Genomic DNA, 19,810 nt, shown 5'->3' on the forward strand with positions numbered 1-19,810 from the left:
TTTATGGTTGAACAAGTTTAACACTACCCCTTTGATTTAAGAAAATCAATATTTTCGAAAAGACTACAAAACAATTCATTCTTGTTTCCAACTCATGCTAGCAAACCAACATTAAGTAAAACTTGTTTCAATTTTAAGAAAGTTACATAAAACAAACTACAAAACGCTGAGCTTAGACCCGATAGCTCTACCATCTACCCTACTCCGTTTAATTTCTGAGTATAAAGTTCTAATCCGCCTCGGTCCATTTAGCCTTTGCCCTACTCTGTCTCAATTGCCATCCCTACCTACAAAGCATCAACCTGTTAAAAGAGATTTTTTTTAATTTATATATCAGGGAGAACCAAAAAAATAGAAAAAGAAGAGAGAAAATTGCAAATTTCGATTTTTTAGTGACATATAAAATGTACAAATAGTAGTGATAATCAATTGAATTAGAAGAAAGGCCATTTAATAAAGTCAATTTTCTGGTTACTACTATCCACGTCAGTCTTTCTTAAACTATTTATTCACTGGAAATAAGAATACAAAATGTTACATCTCACCGCAAAAAGGAATTTTCACCAAAATTAATTTTAAGCTTATTCTAACTAATAAATATATGCTTTAGCTTCGTCATTTTTTTCTTATTTAATATTTTAGCTACTGGGACCCACAAGTCAACACCAAAAGGGTCAAACATTAATGTCGTTATTAACGGCCAAACTCATTACCGTGACATTCAGTTTTTATTTGCCGTAAATATGGGAGGAGCCCCCAATGATTGCCATTCAAGTACATAAGTTTGTGACTATGATTCAAGAATTTATTTTTATTTTTTAAAAACGATTTTAACCAGGCTTTTGGCTGTAGATTCTATTTTTTATTACTTAATTTATGAAATTAGAGTTGAAAAAATAAAGTTATGTTTGATCATACTTTTATAAAGGAGAAGAGAGTATTTTATTTGAAATTTATGAAGATGGAGCTGAAAAACAAATTTAGATCACTGAACTGAATCAGATTTGAAATCAATCATTGACTTTGAAGAATTATCCCAATATATTATTAATTATTAAATAAAAGATGTATAATGTACCAAAATCCCCTTTTGAACCCTATAATAATAATAAACAAGTCAGGTACAATGTCAAAATTAGACTCTCTAAATTATAAAATCTAGGAAATTTTTTTAAGATATAAATTAGAAAGAGAAGTGAGAAAAGGAGTAGTATTTTTTCTCTCTAGGAAATGAACCCGAATCTTACTAATATTTTTTCATTAGCCACATTCTTGGGACCGAACAACCAAGTGATGAGCAGTGTTTTAATAGTAATAAAACTAAATTCGCCCAGCTGCTATAAATGCAGATCCATACTTCTGTTCAATATGAATATTTGCCTGTCTATAGTTTTTGCATTTGGAAGTCTAGTAACATCCCTCATTTTATAACCATTTACGTAAGAGACGGTGCGAAAGGTTTAGTTAGACATTTCAAAATATACATACATGTCCTCCAATTTTTTATTCAAAGGAGTTTTGGAAGCTGATTTGTGTTTGCAACATTAGAATGGAGCTCCATGGGAAGGAAGATCTCTCCTATTTGACTGAAAGACATCTACTGTTATCCAACAAATCATCATAATGTTGTTACTTATCAGTTTTGCAGAAACAACAGTTACGCGCTAATATAATAGCAACTCCTAGTATAGTTTAAGATTTTAAGCAGGTACGTTTGGATCGAATGATATGTTATACTTCAAGAGGGATTCTGGTCTTCCAGTTTTAGTGCTTATCTTTTTTTAAATGACAAGGACAGCCGCTACCCTTTGGTATGGTATTCAATAGCTCGCAAACCACACACGGGTGTTTAGGACTTATCTTTTTAAGGTTACAAAGTTCATTTATTTTGCTTCACACTGAAACAAAGTTATCCAGGACTCTTTTGCCTACCCATTTTTACATGGGTTACTAAAGCCATAGTCGCCCATGCAAAGGCCAAACATCCTCCAAAGGGAATAGACTCAATTACTTAAGAACTTGCCTAGCCTATAGCCTATCCAGCTTTGATTGTTTGCTGCACTCCCATCACATTGTCCAACAACAATGGTTTTCTTTGGGAGGGGGAAGCAATCGGCAAGCTACTAATTTGAGAGAACATTTAAGCGATTGGAAGATAGCATTTTAAGTCCATGTGCAGCTCTGTTGAAACTAATTGCAGAGCCAAACAGCTCTAGTCGTAAAAGACAAGTGTCTAGATGTAGAGATTCCTATTACTTAAAACATGGATATATTGATATTCTTGCGTACAGTTTTGGGTATTAGTAATGACTTTGTATCTCATATATCTTAGTATATTCCTAAAATATATATTGAAGAGCAAGCATATTTGATACTGCAGGAATAGATGTTCCAGGATTCAGTAAAATTATAGTTTCCATAACCCCAATTTACAAAACTTAGTAATATTAAGCATTTGTTATTTGAATTCTACTAACAGAAAATATAAATCAACTACAGTCAAAATACTGAAGCTCATCCAAAGAAAGCTACAATATCTTATCAGTATAAACCACCAGATTAGGAACTAATGCATATGAAAAACATGACACCAAAAGAAAAGTAGCAACAAAATTATGGTGAAAAAGTAAACAAATGTGAGAAATTAGGATAATCATGCAGGCAAAATGAAGAATGCTCCCACTAAACCAATAAGACGGTAATTAACACATAATATTATGTTAGCTTAGAGTGCATAAAGGCAAAGCTCTAAAAATGGTAAACAACTGGACATGGCAAACACAATCAATAGATATTTTTCTCTTTTTTTTTTTGGTTCAACAATCAGTAGATATAAATGGTCAGATTGAAAAAAAGAGAGTGCCTCACAAAAAGAAATGTGTCACGGGAAAAGAGAGGATCCCTATTGAGGAACACCTGATCTACAGAATTCCAGAGCATGAAGGTTTAAAGGCAATAAATTCAGAATAGAACTGCTACTCCACCACTAAAGCTCAACCTAAAACGTCTGATGCAAACAATACATGCTAGACATCTATGACCCTCGTCAATTTTCACCACTGAGAAACCAATTGAATATGGAGTCCTGTTCAAATGTCCATGAATCATTTAGACTTGTCCCATTAATTTCTCCTATTAATATAGCCATATGGACAAAGAAAGTGCCTCCTGGAAAATTTCTCACAAGACTACAGTAAAAATATCCAATAATAACTAACTTCACAAGCAAACTTCCAACTTATCGCAATCTTTCTGCAACCATTAAAGCTTTTCACTTATTGCAATACTTCTAATTGATGCTAAACTTAACACCCAAACCATCATTAAGCATCTAGATCACTTTCATCTCCAGGCCTACAGATACTGAAGGTCTACACTTCCAAAAAAGAATTACTAGCTAGAACGTTGATCCTCTCTCTTCTCTTTGGAGGGATTGTAGCAGTCTTTTTTTTTAGAAAAATAAAAGGGGGGGATAAAAGAGGTGGACTAGACACTGAAACCACATAACTAGTCAAAAAGAAGGGAGAGAGCCCATTAAGCACAAAAATACCTCGAAAGTGAAATCTTAAAAAGCAATCCACAAGTCAAGAGTTGGACAGTTACCTAGCTCAAGGAGATCCTTTCAATGATTGTCTGACCCTTGCCCACTTTGACTGCTTGGCTTCTGGTTGTGTATCTTAGAGAGGAGACTAGCTGCGAATAATAGAGTTGCCTGGTAGCGTTCGTTCTTGTCAACCTCCGATTCTGATCCCTCCTGTGCTGACCCATAAAGTGCAGACTGCAACTGCTGCATTTGAGTTGCAAGCCCCATCCCAGAGGCAACAGGCATGCCAGCTTGTGACTGGGAAACATTAGCACCATGAGTCTGGTTGGTCAATGATACAAGATTTGTTTGTTGTTGAGGAACAGATGAACCATAATGTCCTACGGCATCTGTGGCATGAGCTATCCCAGAACCACTCGCAGCATCTTGATGCCTTCCAAGCTGAAGCTGCCGATCAATATGGGGCTGGGCTGAGAGCTGTGTACCTTGAGAAATGATGGTCGAGGGCAATGTCTGAGGAGGACCGCCTTGTGCTTGCAGGTTGAGGTTATGGTTTTGAATTTGGTTAAAACTAGTTGCCCCTTGAGAATAATGGTTAGGCGTGTTCAAGACTTGCGGATGAGCTTGGAGCTGTGGTAAAACCTGTGTTTGGTTGTTAAATTGGCTGGAAAACATGTGATCAGCAGCTTGACCAGGAGCTTGCTGGTCATATCTCCAAGATTGTTGCTGCACTTTACCAGGTCCAACAGCAACATCCGATGCAGGCATTCCAGCAGAAGCTCCTGCAGGCATGGTCATTCCTTCCACACTTGGTAACTGGTTAGCTGGTAGAATCTTTACCAGGTTTGCAATAAGTTCAGGGGTCAAAGAGACCCCTGCTTGGGCTGGTGCTGCAGTATTGCTTTGGTGTATATGATTCGAGGGGTATGCAGCAGAATTACTTGGCTGCACAGTATTCACAGGGTATGCAGCAGTTAGAGAACCGTAATCTTTTGAAGGCAGCTTCACATCTTCTCGAGTAACCTGATTATAGTTCATCTGTGGAACCCTTTCCACGGAAGGCATTGCATCATAGGCAGCTTGAGAAGATGGCATCCGTGGTGCATCGACATACTGAGGTTGACTGGACTCTTGTGGCAAGGATGTGCCACTAGGCATATGATGTGCAAACTTTAGAACCACCCCATACAGACGTTTTGGACCAACAACTTTCAGAACCTTAGTAAGAAAGTCAGAAGGTGGCACCAAGAATAACGTGGTTCCATTAGCAAATTTTGCCACCCCGGCCCGATCCTTTGAACCCAGGTACCTCAGGAACTCAGTGTATGAAGCAAAGTCTTTCTCGCTATTAGGCAAGAAGTACACAACATTGAACCCAACAGCATCTGCGTAGTGTTTGGTCAACATGTCTAGTCCCGTTCTCGCGGAGCAATTGACTACCTCAGGGCTGCAAAAAGAAACATGGCAGGAGTTAAGCATATTACATCTGTTACAAGTAATATGGTGCATGCAACTGAATGAAGAAAAAACAATAAGAGTCATATATATTAGTTCCAAATTAGTTGAACAAAGATGAATCTTATTAAAGAAGAAAGCTTATCATGGAACTTCAATTAGCCAAAGAAAAATCAAACATATGCCAGTGCTAACAGCTTTCCTTGACAGAATTTAGGAAGGAGTTTCATAATAAATTTTGTGAAGAATCCCCCCACCACCACCCCATCCCCCAAGCCCCCATAGGTTAGAAAAATTGTAGAGAGTAGAGACCATCAGTTGAAAAAATGAATTGGAAAGATGATTACTGACTGACATCAACAAGCTGAGAAATCTGGAAACAGCGTTAAATCATAAAGACAATCCCAAAAATTGATATCTCCTTCAAGAAGCAACAAGGAAAGTACAAATGATACTTACATCTCAAATTCTATACTTTCCCCAATAGGAACACAGCGAGCATGACACACCGGCGTTCCACCCTTGGCAATAGTGCCATGCCATATATAATCGTGGCCAGGAAGGTGCTGTCCTGGAGAAATTCTTGCATCTAGAGGGCTAACACTGTTATTTGCTTGACCGACTGTAACGGGACCAGAAGGAACACTGCTACCAAATGGACCCAAACCATATTGTTCAGCTCGGTCACTTGTTCTTTTATGGGGATAAGAATTATCATATGCCCCATCAATCCTTGATCTCTTAGATTCTCTTTGAAGCTGGCTAGAATCAAATACATCCCAGCCAGGTATGGCAGATCTACTAGGTGGTTTCTGCGCACCTGAAGGAGAAGAAAGCACCCCCGGTGTTGGAGATGCCGGCTTCCAGTTTGGGCCCCCCACAACATTATGAGGACTTGTATCTCGCAATTTACTGGCTACTGGCAAATCAGTAAATTCTGGGCCTGAAATAATAGGGTCAAACCTGCCTTGCATGCCCAAAGGCCTAGCTGGGATGTCAGGACCATGAATACCGTAAGGTGGCAAACGTCCAGGTACATTAGAGGCCAACATAGGACGATTATGGCCAAACATACCCATCTGTGCTGGTTGGAATGAATTTTCATTGGGATAAGAGTCAGTTGTTGGGCCTATAATTGAAGGATGATACTCCAAGAAATCTCTGCCAGGTGCAGGACCACTGCTAGAATATTCAATTGTGATTCTTGGATCATTGAAAAGCTTGCCCTGCAAACCCTCTTTAGCACGCTGGGCTTCCTCCACACTTCTAAACTCAACCAATGAGAAATTTCTATCATAAAATGTTTTTATTCCATTAATCTCACCAAACAAAATCATAGCATTGTGTAGCATATCTTCGTCGACGTGGACAGAAGGAGGATAACCTATACACAAGACTTTACTAGGTTGTCCATGTCCTTGTCCCACTGGCAACTGAAATGGCTGCACAAAAGAAGAAAACAGAGAGAACGTTAGGACTAACAAACATGCATACTTCATTCAAACTATAGAACCATGTTAACTGCCTAATTTTCCTTCATTTTTTTGGATATAGTAAGGTAATTTTATTAATAAAGGTATACCAAACAGTACAAAAGGAGGACAGATGACAATCCTACACAACAAAAGACTCAAACATATCCCGTGTTTCTAGACTCAAACAACTTTTAAGAAAAACATTGGAAATCTTTCAAAGACAAAGGAGCATTACATGTTGCCTTCTGAAGCCAGCATGCATAGGATCAGAGTAGTTCCTGGCAAAATCTTGAGGCATAAGCCGAGTGTCAGGATGGCCAACATTCCTATTGGGATACTGTCCATCCCTCATTTCCCGAAACTCCGGTCCTTGCTCCTGAAAGATTTAGGATACCATCATAATCATGGAAGCATGCAACATAAATATCCACAATTCAACAAGAAGATTACTGGGTGAACCCAAAAGTTGTGCTAGCAAGAAACAATCAATCAATCAACTACGCTTCCACCCAAACTAGTTGATTCCGGATATATGAGTCTTTTACATCCTTTTTTTTTCAACTTATAAATCCTCTTGAATTTATTCAAGAATGCATTCTATGTAGGCAAGCCCCATAGAACTCAGTATTCATAAACTTCATCATAATTAGATTATCCTAAGCCTGTTGACAATCTACCATGATGCTCCTCTCTTATTCAAACTTTGGACCACCTATGGTTTTGCTAAGCTTACATGCGAGAGTTTAACAATCCTTGTCTCAACCAAAAACTAACAATATACTTTCCTCTTCAAGTCAGACTCTGATTCTTATCACTATACTCTATATGTCTTGTGCCAGCAAGGTGACTGTCGCGCAGAAGAAATTCTGTATAGACACCAAACCTCATTTACCAAAGCTAAAACCAACATTCTTAAGGTTGACACATCTACTTCCATATCATAACACATTTTCCTCTACAAAATGTAGCACTGCAGAAAATGAATCAAAGCTCTTTAGTAAGAGTAAACCTTTCTGTAGAGAAAACAACTTACTCTTCTCGTAGGTTGTGACCTGAGATAATCCACACGAATCTGTTCGCCACCAAATTTTTTTCCATTCATGTTCTTCAGCGCTTCTGCTGCGTCTTCCAGTCTAGCAAAATCAATGTACGCGGTGTTGCGATCCCTGATGAACTTATATTCTTGAATTGTACCAAATCCCTTGAATAGATCTTCCAATTCTTCTTTTGAAACAGACTTGCTAATCCCAGCTACCCACAAACTTTTGCATGGCTTTGCCTGCAAACCAGACAGCATAACTGGTGTTAGACTAACTGCCTGACACAATACAATAGACAATGAGAACCAGAACACAACAAGTAACAGGCAGGTAACTAACATAATGCAAGAAGAATCATGCCGAGCAAATAAACCAGCACTTAGACTACTATTACAAAAATCATAAAATGAATGCAGTCATCAAGTGATAAGAGTTAAGATACCCATAGTGGTAAAGGATCTACAAGTACATACAACACAGAACAATGATTCAACCAACAGGTGTAGTGTTATAGAAATTCCACATGAACACAAAGCGTCATAGTGCACATTTTACCATCAGTAAAGACGATGAAGGCATTAAGTACAAGGGAGCTTCACAGAAATCTCCAAGTTAAATATCCCAAAACAATTTTGTGCCACATATACTGGCCAAAATCACAATCCCAACAAACAAATGAACTCAAATTTATTTGTATGGACATGCCCTTTATCCATTCCAAGTAAATATTGATTCCATGACATCTATAGTTCAGTTTGAATCCTTCCCAAACTATCCATATACATATGCATCTTTTGCCAACCAATTCAATTAATAAGCAGATCACTGAAGGATCCCAGAGGGACCAGCTACCTCTGAAGCGGGATGCATTTAGTACATAAGGACATTAGGAAATACATGGAGATCCACACCTAATTAATCATAACTAGAAAAAGATATAGCCTCCTTTGAGGGATAAACATATTACATATCATTATTTAAAGCGAGAGAGAGCTCTCTAGTCACCAGAAGTGCATGTAATCCAACTAAAGTTGGTTTGATGACTAGTTCCAAGGAATGAGAAGTTGAATTTTTGGTTCTAGGATGTTCATTCTTCGTATCTCCTTAGCAAGTGTATTAGCTCTTGGTAATAGTTCATAACCACCTTTTTGAATATCTAGTTGGACCTCTAGCAGTCAGAATTTAAAAACAGTATCACCAGACACCCTCTACATTCAAACTTCACCCCGCTCTTAAGAGTCTGTTTGGATAAACTTATTTTAGGTGCATTTAAGCCAAAATAGCTTTTAAGCACTTGTTTTTTAGTCAAAACAACAACAAAAAAGTCAAAACCTATAAGCCCATCCAAACAGGCTCTATGTCCAATACGTATATGCAGGGATTCGTCAAATATGCATATAATTTGTTTTATCCCACACATGTTTATAACTGAATAGAGTATCTTAACTTTGCTTCAGGTGCCTATTTTCATAAAGGGCCTGGTTCTCTTTTATTCCCTAAGTAAATAGGTGACAAAACAGGGTCATTTCCAGAATATTATGAAGTCTTGATCATACTTCTGGGAAGTGTTAAGAACCTCCTAAACTTCATTCCCAAAATGCTTATTCAATAATTTTTTTGATAAAGGGAATGCTTATACAATATTATTTTCATATGTTAACAAATACCACCTGAACATTCACAGCATATTGTTATCTCTTTGATTCTATTATTATTATTATTATTTATATTTATTTTTATTTAATTTATTTTTTTATTTAGGGATGGGGTACACGATATACCCATTGCATTGATAGGTGAAGCTTTTGTCTATTCTGACCTGTATTGGACTTTCTTGACATATAGATACATATTTCTTTTGGAGAAACGACGAATTATTTCTTAAGTTGTTCAACGAGGTACTAAACTTTTAATAAGTAATCAATGGTTGCTAGAATAAAATTGTATAAAAAAATTATATGCAACTTGAATCTTTCCCAAAACAACTCTTCTACAACACGCCAACATCGATTAAATTTTTTAACACTTAAAAAAGGACTTGAAATCTAAGTCGCAGAAGACTGCATCAGTTACACTGTACATAAATTATAAATATCTATAATATGTAAGTTAAAACTGGGTGAAACTCACGTTGCAATTGTTTTTGCTTTTGGTAGGATGGTAGCGCATCAAATTTGGGGAAGCAAAAGGGGATTAATTGCAGATCGTGCCTATATTTGCAGATCGTGCTTCAATGTTTGAAGCTGTCTGTAACGTTCTAGAATTGATTTATTCATTGCCAGAACAATATATATCTATCTACCATGTTAGGATCCCAAATTTGATGAACACGTTTCGCAGTCTAAACTTTAAAAATCTGAGAAAATGGTTGAAGAAAACTTTAGTACTACTATTTTTACATCTCAGATCTGTTACGCGTAAATGAAGCTCTCTACAGTAAAAACTAAAATCAATTTAACACCTTTAACCAGTGCAATCACTTATCTGCAATCTCAAGAACAGTTTTTTTTTTATTTTACATCTGGTGTTCAGTGCCCACATTGGAGCCAAACTATTCCAGATTCGCGGGAAGCTCCCTACCAAGGCTTTTTCCATACCCAGGACTCGAACCTGAGACCTCTTGAGCCGTGGATGAGGCGAGTGCACCACATCCTTTGCTGGTTCAAAAACAATTAATTGTCTTTTCTATTGAGTTAATTTTGTTCAATTAACAAGTTAAATATACCAATCACATTTCCAACAAACAGATCGGTCAATGGTTGGGAAGAAGGAATTGAACACCATACGCATAGATCTCGCAAAGGTATTGAATACCAGACGCATAGATGTTGCAAAATGTTGATTTTCAATTTTAATTTTAATTTTCAGATATATGAAAACAATACAATAATTGTACGCTTCTCTTCTTTGTTCATCGCATATCATATCCAAATCGATACGTTTCTCTATCAGTTATTCATTCATATTCATTTACTAACGAGTAGGAATTCTGTGATTCTGTTCCTCCTAATGTGTTTCATCTATATCTTCTATCTATTTTCTACGCATCTACTTATAATCTCGCAGATCTGCGTACGTCTGGTCTTTTTTATATGTTTTTTTGTTTTGATTCTGAGTGCGAACTTCTTCTAGATGATAGGAGAAGGAGAAACACAACGTTGAAAATTTTAGTAATAAAAATAACAAATAATTGATGAATAAACAACAAAAATCCATCCGAATTAGAATCAGAATGAAACAACGAGTAAACAGAAAATCAAAAACACAAACCGGCTTAGCGAATTCGATCCTAAGAGGATTTCCATGGAAGAAGGATCCCTGAAGCGCGTCTTTAGCCTCCTTAGAATCGTTGATGTTTTTGAAATAGAGAAAACCGAATCCGCGAGAAGAATAAGCGGTTACACTATCAAGCTGTCCGTACTTCTGGAACAAAGAAGTTAGATCTGCATCAGTAACATCGGGTGCTAGATTACCAACCCATAGATTATTCGACGGTATTTCTCCAGGCGGTGCCATAATTGAAACCCTAGAAAACTAATCAAACAGGAAAACGAAACCCTAGAAAAAGAAGTAATAGATCGAGAAGAAGATAAACGGAGATGATGAAGAAGAAGAAGAAGAAGCAAATTAAGGTTTGTGAATGGCGTTTAGGTTTTTTTCCTTATCTTAAAGAGGAGAAGGAGATGAAGAGGCGACGATTAAAACAAGAGCTATCGGTTGAAGACAAAAAGTTATAGGTGGGTTACATGTGCTTGTATGTGTAATAGACAAATTTAACCTTCTACTTTGTCCTTTTTCTTTTTAATTTTGGTTTCTCTCTTATTTTTATTTCTTTATTTATATTTATTTTTCCTCATCTGTACTTTTTCTAGTCGAACACTATCAATAATATTTTTTTTATATTCTAAGGCTCGAATCTAAAAAATTTTAAGGGAAAATTACGCAGAATAGCAAACATTTTAGCCTATAATAGGTCTTATGGCTACGGTCTATGTAACATTTTGATTTTAAATATCCCTAATTAGGACGGTTGCATAACTAAATATCATAAAACAGACTAAAACGAACCATAAGGAGGTATCTTATTTATTATCTTCGTCCACTTTTAATTTTCATAGTTTTCTTTTTTTAGAGTCAAACTATAAAAACTTTGACTAACATTTTATGGTGTATTTTTTCATCGTATTGATATGCAAAAAATTACAATTTATAGTACTCTTAGTATAATTTTTGAATATCTAATTTTTTTATTTAAAATATTGAACAGAAAAAGTAGTACAAAACAAAATTGAGCAACCTCAAAGGTATTTTTATCATCATTTTCGATTTTTTTATACTAAAATAACTAATCCCAATACTAGTATTCGACCTCCGCAAGAATAAGATAAAAGACATAAAGTGACACCTGAAGTTGTCTCGAACTTTCAAAAAGACACCTTAATTTTACGGGTGTCCTATTACCCCACAAAACATTTCAGAATCACAATAAATACACACTTTTTACACAATCTGCATTCTCACTGCTTGAGCGTGAATCTCACAATTACATATTTTTTTCTAATCTATTTAGTAAAAATTGGATAAAATCTTGACTCATTCACATTTTAATCATGATCCGCTCCATTTAACCCTAAACCCCTTTTAGATTTTCACTTCACTCTCTCTCTCTTTGATGATCAAAACCCTAAAGCATTTCAATAGTCACAGTAAATTTGTTTTGCGAAGATAATTTCTTGAATTATGGAGTCAAAACGAAGAAGTGAAGGCTCACATGTTAATTGTTTCTTGATTTGAATGCAAATTTTGGTTTAAAAAATGTTCTTTTTATATAGTAGTGATTTTTTGTAAAATCATCTTTATAGTGATTTGTTGTTATTTTCTTCTTGTGTTATCTATTATTCATGCTATGTAGTGTTAGTTTAGGACTGATTTGAGTTTGAATGTTTATTCACTGATTTAGTTTTGAAATTTGTTTGCAATTACACTTTCAAGATTTATAAATTAGTTGATTTCATAACTTTTAAATAAAATAAAAGGGAGAAATTGAAGCTAGTAAAGTAGATGATAATTTCATTGAGGATGAGGATATTTTATTTTTTTTGTAGATGGAAAGCTCTTCAACATCTATCAATGGAGGTTTTGGAGAAGTGGAAAGTGGGTCTTTTAATAAAGAAGAAAATTCAAATTGTCAATGCCACATGACATTTTTATTCTGGTTACACTAGTTTGGGGGTGTATTTTTACTCCTCCACGCGCCTATCAAATGTGAGAACATAGCTATTGTGAAAATGGGTCAAAAGTGTTTATGTATTGTGATTTGAAATAGTTCCATGGGGTAATAGAACTCCCGCAAACTTTAGGTATCTTTTTAAAAATTCAAGACAACTTCTGGTGTCATGTTATGTCTTTTCTCCAAGAATAATTAATAACCAAACAAATAAGACGAGCACTATGTATGCTTGTCCAACATACAAAACGACCCCTAACAATACCTTATGTTCTTGCTTAATAGATGGGGTGTGGGAATGGGATTTTCTTGGATTTGCAGATTCCTTATCTTTAATTGCAGGATTGAGAGAAATGAACATTATCTTTATTACAAAATACAAAATTATATCTCAATCTTGATGCACAAAAGAAACATTAGTAATTTGAAGAAAGAAAAAAAAAAGCAGCACTTGTCACTATAACATCTATAAAGGGTCTAGTTTAACCAGGTTGAATCAAGACTGTTCAAGGCAACAATTGGACTCTCCACAAGCTAATTGTGAACATGAACAGGAATCAGATATTCCACTTCTGCTTTTTGGCTGGTAGATTGTACTATTCCTATACAAAAAATGGTAAGCCACTATTTATCTTAACACATTTTCTGGGTCGTTTATGGCGCCAATTCCCATGCCCGACCTAAAAGTTATCCTTGGCACGGCGAATGGCTCCCAAGGCTTCAGCATCATCAGCTGTGGCTGGAACGTTAAGCAACTTCCGGATTTCTGTACTTGAAGTTCGAAGAAATGGATTACATAGCTTCTCTGCTTTCAGGGTTGTTGGAATCTAGCACCATAGAATGAAATATTTAGCATATATTGACTATTAACAGAAATATACTCCCCAAAATTAGCGGAAAAAGATAATACACATGCTTTTATCCACGTAGTTTTTTGGTTAAAAATGAAAGATGTCAATAACTTAATTCTAGATTCCTCAGTCTATGAGTTCTATGGTATAACTTTGGAAATTTTAGCGTCTTCTTGGTGATGTCATTGGTTACCAATAAATTCTTTATCCTACTAAGATATTATTGGGCACCTTAGCACACCAATGGGCAAAGGTGTAAGTTGAAAATATTTAACAGGGTCAAATACAATTAAGCTTTCATTCTCATGACTCATGCAAGTGTCCCTAAAGTTTTTAAGGTTTAAAATTCAGGTCAAGTGAAAAATTGTTCTCATTACAGTTTTCAGCAAAAGAAACTTACTGTTGGCAAGCCCTTCTTGCGGAGATTGGCAACATGTGCTGCATATGACTGCAATTCTTCATTTCCAGGTTCTATAGAAAGTGCGAACTTCGAATTACTCTGTTAAAACGTGTCAAATAGTCAGGTCAGAAGAAACTGTCAATGCTAGGACTGAGTTATCAACAACAAGCAACAGTTGTTCAAAACTCAATTTACCAATGTATACTCGTGGCCGCAGTAGACATTTGTATCGTCTGGTAAGGATGTGATCTTCCCAAGTGAAGAGAGCATCTGTAGCATTAACATGATAAGTATAAACGGGAATATATACTCTACTATTCATTATTTTTGGTTGGCAAGTAATCCACTCAAAAATGTTTTCTGCCCAACAGACATAGCTCTGCTCAGATAGGTTGATGCATCATTTGTTCACATTTCAATTGCAAATAAGATAGCACTATAAGCAGACAGAGTTTAACTTCTTGTTTCACAAACCCGATCAATCTGCACAGTAGGTAACAACAGCCTAGGATAGGTAGAGATTTTTTCTAATACAACCACATTTTAGACTAGGCTAGCTCACTGCAAACCATGTATATGATTCGGATAGGTTGTAAGCTTATTCCTAATAACCACACCTACCGAAAATTCCTTCCCTAGAACCTTCAGTGCTTTTTTTCCATTTCTATCCCTAGGTGATTTGAACTCCCAACCACTTGGTTGGAAGTAGTGCTTTTACCATTACAACATTTTGTCTTGTTCTAGTGTGGATTACTCCATCCTATCACATTCTTTACATTAAACGAAGGTGCAATGACTTTTGGGTTTGATTACAATTAAATATGTTTCCATCTAGCAAATTGACCTACCGTCAATGTTTGAAGGCAATAGTAGAAACTAGAATACACGAACAAAAAAAAAGGGGAAAATCAAAATGAAAATAATGGGTGAAAGTGAAACACATGGGAATCACAAAATGAAGAGAAACAGAAAAATCACAATACTGTAGGACAGCTAGTTGCTTCAAGTATTGTTTTGCTGATAAGCACTTTACGGCTCATGTATGCATTTTGTAAAGATCAAAGTGCTTATAAGTCAAAATATGTCCAAGAGGGTGTCTGGATTGGCTTATAGCTTATTTCAAGTGTTTTTGGCATTAAAGCTCTTTTTCTATTTTTTGTGGTGTTTAGGAAAGATAAAAAAGTGTTTTAAAGCACTTACTTACTTTTAGGCCAAAGAAGTACAAAATTAAGTTAAAAGGCTAAAAGTTGGGTACAACCAACTTATGACTTTTAGGGGTCGTTTGGTAGACCGCATTAAAAGAAATAGTCCATGTATCATGTATGGTATTATTTAGTACTATGTTTGGTAGGAATTGGAGCCTACATCCTACATGGTATTATAGGATGTATTACTAATACCTTCCATTTGGAGGTATTAGTAATACATAGGATATAATACTATGGGATAAGTCTATGTAAAAGACAAAAATATCCCTCAAATCATTTTAATTATTTTGTTTATTTTCTTGATTTTATGTTTTATATTTGTATTAGTAAATTTATTTAAATAAATTAGCTTACAAATTCTTTAGAGAGAGTTGTTTGTTACTAAATAAATCCAATAGAAATCAATACAAATTTGAAATGTGAGTTATTTTAACATTTACTAATTAAAAAGGCAAATATATCACTACATGACGTTTGCAATCTTAATTGAATGGATTTTATAATATATATATATATGTGTGTGTGTGAGATTTTCTAACTATTTGTATTTTGAACAATTTAAGAAATTACATACATATTAAAACTATAAGTTGCAATTTTTATGTACAAATGTAGTTGGTTTATTCAATTTTACCATTGTTGACCGCCTTTTCAATTTTAAAAGTAGATGGTTTATCTTTTTTAAATTGAAAATTGACATTTTGTAAGTGATCAATTTACTAAGATGACAATTATTTATCCTCAAATAATTCAAGTGAAAAAATAGGAAACATGACAACAAATTGTTCTTCTCATAGCTAGTTAGAATTCTTCTCATATAGCTAGTTCGAAGGCCAAAAAAAAATAATATTGTTTGGTCGACAATTATCTACCTTGAACTACATAATAATTCAAGGGTATAATTGGAAAGAAACTTTTTAAAGAGTTTTAATCCAAACACAAGATGAAGTTTGAAACAATGAACCAAACACTTGATAAAAGTAAACCCTGCATTACTAATCCATGTATTACTAATCCCTGCATTACTAATCCATGCGCTATTATTTTTTGTACCAAACGACCCCTTAGCTTATAAGTATTTTTAAAAAGTCAATCCAAACACCCTCTAAACCATAAGTTGATCCCCCCAACTAATGTTTTTCAGCTTACAAACACTTTTGCTTTGGCAATGTTTTTAACTATAAACAACAACAACATCATACACAGTTTGGGGTCTGGGGAGGCAGTGTGTACGCAGACCTTACCCCTACCTTGTAGGGCTAGAGAGGTTGTTTCCGATATCCTCAGTTTAAATAAAGCATTTCCAAACAGGTTGAAAAAGGAAAAACATATGTGGGTGTAGTAACAACAACGAAATAATGTGAAATGGAGAACATTACACAACAGACAAAAGAAAGAACAAAGAACAGTAATGACAACAAAAATAATGCGATAACCTAAAGCACAAAACACACAGGTGATAAACAAAATCAAAGAACCAAAAACATCGAGAAAAGTGCTAATACCACTAGTAAGAAAAAAGGTACAAGTACGACACCAATCCTATCCCGCAGGAAAGCAAGAGATCGCTCAACAACCAACTAACTTTCTACCCTAATTTGTTACCTCCAAACCCTCTTATCTAAAGTCATGGACTGCTAGAGAAAGAGAGAAGATCTGGATAAGAATTCATTAAGGCCTCAGAACCAATCCAAACCTCTTTCCAAAAAAGAATCTCGATGCCATTCCCCACTCTATATTGGATATTCCTCTCCAATAAGGGCCAAAGGCTTCTGATAGACCTCTATACTGCAACGCCGCAAGTGCTAGTAACTGAGTTTGTACACCATTAAGAACTCTACCCATATTTGCTAAGGATCACCTCTTTCCATAAAGTAAAATGCTTATAAGCATAGCTTTCCCAAACATACAAAAAAAAAATTGTGCTCATCAGTTTCACCATTTCTATCTAAAAACATAAATTGCTTATCCAAATCAGCTTCAATACTTGAAAAGTATTTTTTGGCACTATCAACTACTTTTAGTCAGCTAACCCAAACAAGGCTCGATTTTTATACCACAAAAAAAAGATACAATCAGCAAATTGACAATATGTATCTCATTATTTTACGAGAAGAAAATAGCACGCGTTTGCGTCAGATAACATCAAGTTTTTAGGTTAAACAATAAGAACTACTGGTTTTATTTATTGTCATTAATTAGTCCAACTCAGATTGATAGTTGACAACCATCAACATTTGATTCTCCAAATAAAACGAAAATCAATATAGAAGCCCAATAAAAGAAAAAAACAGATGTTACAACCCGCAAAATAGAACTATACTTTACCTGCTCGGGAGTTCCTTCAAAAAGTTTTCCACAAGACAAGCTGAACAGTGTGTCTCCTGTGAAAACTGCCTTAGATCTCGGGAAGTAAAAACTGATGTGCCCTGTCATGCATTTTTTTGTATTAGTAAAATTGAGGAGATTTTTTAAGCAAATAAAATCGCACATAAGATCATCTAAAAGATAACAATTTAAATCAGAAGTAATCCCCATTCCCCACTTGGTCCTAAATCTATAACAACATACCCAGTATGGTCCACAGGTGGGGTCTGAAAAAGTTAAATTTAACTAAATCTATGATTTCTCATTATAAATCATGTGAAAAGAACCAACAGCTGTGATCCATATAGAAGAGGCATACTTTAACTATACCTCAAAACCACACTCTTTATGTTGGAACATACCAACATGTTTGACATCATTCTATTAATAATATTAACTTTCTAAAGTTTCTGTAGTCTATACTAGCATAATATTTGATACTTTTGAAATAGATAACCATCAAATCTTAAACTGATTAGTTAGATTGATGTGAGCTGAAGAAACTTTAGAAAGTTCAAATTTATATATCATATATATTTACCCGTCAAACAAATATCTCCTTAATTTTGTACCCAACCAAATAGTGTGACAAATATCTCCTCGATTTTGTACCCAACCAAATAGTGTAACATAAAACGAACATGCCGAATCAAATGGTGTTACATGAAATGGGATCAGATGAACAGTGTTAGTAAACAATTCAAAAGGTTTTACAGCTCCATTTAGTGGAATATATTTCTGATAGACATAATTTTTTCCTTGATCTGTCATCTCTTTCCTTTATCCCTCCATGAGTAATTAGACAGAAGACAATAATTATCGTGGTAAAAGTCTAAGCTCTCACTTGTTAGATGTTATTATACTACTGGACAAGAATTCTCTCAACATGTATGCACTTGTCAACCAATTCCCAACTGGAGTTCAAACACCTATACTAAATGGATATTTCCTTCAGCACATGACCAGCAAGTAACTTGAAAAACTAGCAACTTCTTAAAACCACATGTAGATCAAGAAAATTTACACAGAAATAAATGGTGCTGTGCTCCCAAAATGAACCCGGTGTTTAACCATGACAAAAGCAGAAAAACAAAGGAAAAAAACAAAACAATACGAAGTGTGTCATTTGACAGGGAAATAGACATTTATTTCGTCAGATAGCTTAAACAGTTAAAAGCAACAAAGACTATGAGACAGTTCAAGGCAATTTTCAAATGATATCAGGCATTAGAATACAACCTCGTGTATGACCAGGAGTTTCCATGACAAACACCTCATGGCCTGCAAACATCCATTGGTCTCCATCATTTAGGACTATGTCAATACCAGGTATTCTATCACTGTCTACTCCAGATCCAATTACCTACAAAATCACGTACGAAATGAAAGCCTCTTCTGACAAAATTTCAATTGACACAAACATGTTAACCCTTAATCTGTTAATCAAAGAGAAATGCCCATTATAGTTACCAATGATCTTTTAAGTGCAATATCAATTTGAAGTTATATCCTAATCTCTATCCAATTCAAAAAAAATCGTGAGCTTGAAAAAATGGTTAATATGTTGAAAATGTGTGGTGCTTTTAGCTGGGCCTTTACGGTTTTTTCTCAACAAAGTACTCTAAACTGGTCAGCCCCAATAACGCCTGGAAGAGATACTGACAGAGAGTTGCCCCAACAGTTCTTAAAGCATTTCATTGAGATTTATGGCAACAGGAGCAAAGTGGTAAAGAAACTTTACATTCCTCCTGTTAAAGCAAAAAGTCCCACATTGGTGGTTAATGATGGTTAATGAGATGGGTGGACTCCTTACAAGGCTTGGGCAATCCTCCTCCCTTTGAGCTAGCTTTTGGGGTGTGAGTTAGGCCCAAGACCTAATTTAACGCCTCCATTTACAAGATCACTCTGTTGAACCAAAACCTGTAACCAGGTAAAGTTTCCCTACCTATTACCCCATTCCAGTCCCACCCCACACAAAAAATAAAGAGGAAAAAAACATTTAAAACAGGAAAGGAAAAATAAATGGATTGGAGTAATTCAGAAAAAACTAGACTTAGGGTGTGTTTGGTATGAGGAAAATGTTTTCAATCGGTCAAAATGTTTAGGAAAACATTTTCTCTAAGAAAAACAAGTTCCTTAAAATGAGGAAAATGACTTTCCTAATGAAAGTAGGGAAACAAGCTCCACAGTGACATTCCATGTTCATTGTCTCCTCCCCACCCACCCAATGCCCCCACCCCTCG

At 35.4% G+C, this 19,810-nt stretch overlaps 2 protein-coding genes across 4 annotated transcripts in view; both read right to left on the reverse strand.

Moving 5' to 3' along the window:
- Positions 1–11,241, reverse strand: LOC102604195 (flowering time control protein FPA). 2 transcript variants are annotated; one of them, XM_006350654.2, is made up of 6 exons: positions 10,785–11,241; positions 7,508–7,753; positions 6,710–6,850; positions 5,459–6,441; positions 3,604–4,991; positions 1–287 (listed from the first exon to the last, which is right to left on the reverse strand). In XM_006350654.2, exons 1-5 carry the CDS (start codon positions 11,028–11,030, stop codon positions 3,623–3,625), a joined length of 2,985 nt encoding a protein of 994 aa, XP_006350716.1. In that variant the 5' UTR covers positions 11,031–11,241; the 3' UTR covers positions 1–287; positions 3,604–3,622. The 2 variants fall into 2 exon arrangements, with proteins under 2 accessions (XP_006350716.1, XP_006350717.1); XM_006350655.2 differs by having other exon boundaries at positions 1–302.
- Positions 11,242–13,085: 1,844 nt separating this feature from the next.
- Positions 13,086–19,810, reverse strand: part of LOC102604751 (probable hydroxyacylglutathione hydrolase 2, chloroplastic) — a 9,990-nt gene continuing 3,265 nt past the window's right edge. Inside the window, exons 4-8 of one of the 2 annotated variants that reach the window (XM_006350656.2) lie at positions 18,807–18,930; positions 17,529–17,629; positions 14,188–14,262; positions 13,993–14,091; positions 13,086–13,568 (exon numbers count right to left, since the gene is read on the reverse strand). In XM_006350656.2, the coding sequence (XP_006350718.1) occupies positions 13,422–13,568; positions 13,993–14,091; positions 14,188–14,262; positions 17,529–17,629; positions 18,807–18,930 (546 nt within the window). In that variant the 3' untranslated portion in view covers positions 13,086–13,421. The remainder of the gene's footprint in view (positions 13,569–13,992; positions 14,092–14,187; positions 14,263–17,528; positions 17,630–18,806; positions 18,931–19,810) is intronic. The other variant, XM_006350657.2, reaches the window with a different exon arrangement.

Source organism: Solanum tuberosum, unplaced genomic scaffold (genome assembly GCF_000226075.1).
Source record: "Solanum tuberosum cultivar DM 1-3 516 R44 unplaced genomic scaffold, SolTub_3.0 scf00125, whole genome shotgun sequence".
Classification (NCBI taxonomy): Eukaryota; Viridiplantae; Streptophyta; class Magnoliopsida; order Solanales; family Solanaceae; genus Solanum; species Solanum tuberosum.

What these genes read in the sequence shown, in the direction of transcription:
- LOC102604195 (XM_006350654.2), bottom strand. Translation starts at nt 11,030, where the DNA reads ATGGCACCGCCTGGAGAAATACCGTCGAATAATCTATGGGTTGGTAAT. An exon ending in GGATCGAATTCGCTAAGCCG is followed by an intron (nt 7,754 to 10,784) that starts GTTTGTGTTTTT and finishes TCTGGTTTGCAG; the next exon opens with GCAAAGCCATGCAAAAGTTT. An exon ending in GGTCACAACCTACGAGAAGA is followed by an intron (nt 6,851 to 7,507) that starts GTAAGTTGTTTT and finishes TAAATCTTTCAG; the next exon opens with GAGCAAGGACCGGAGTTTCG.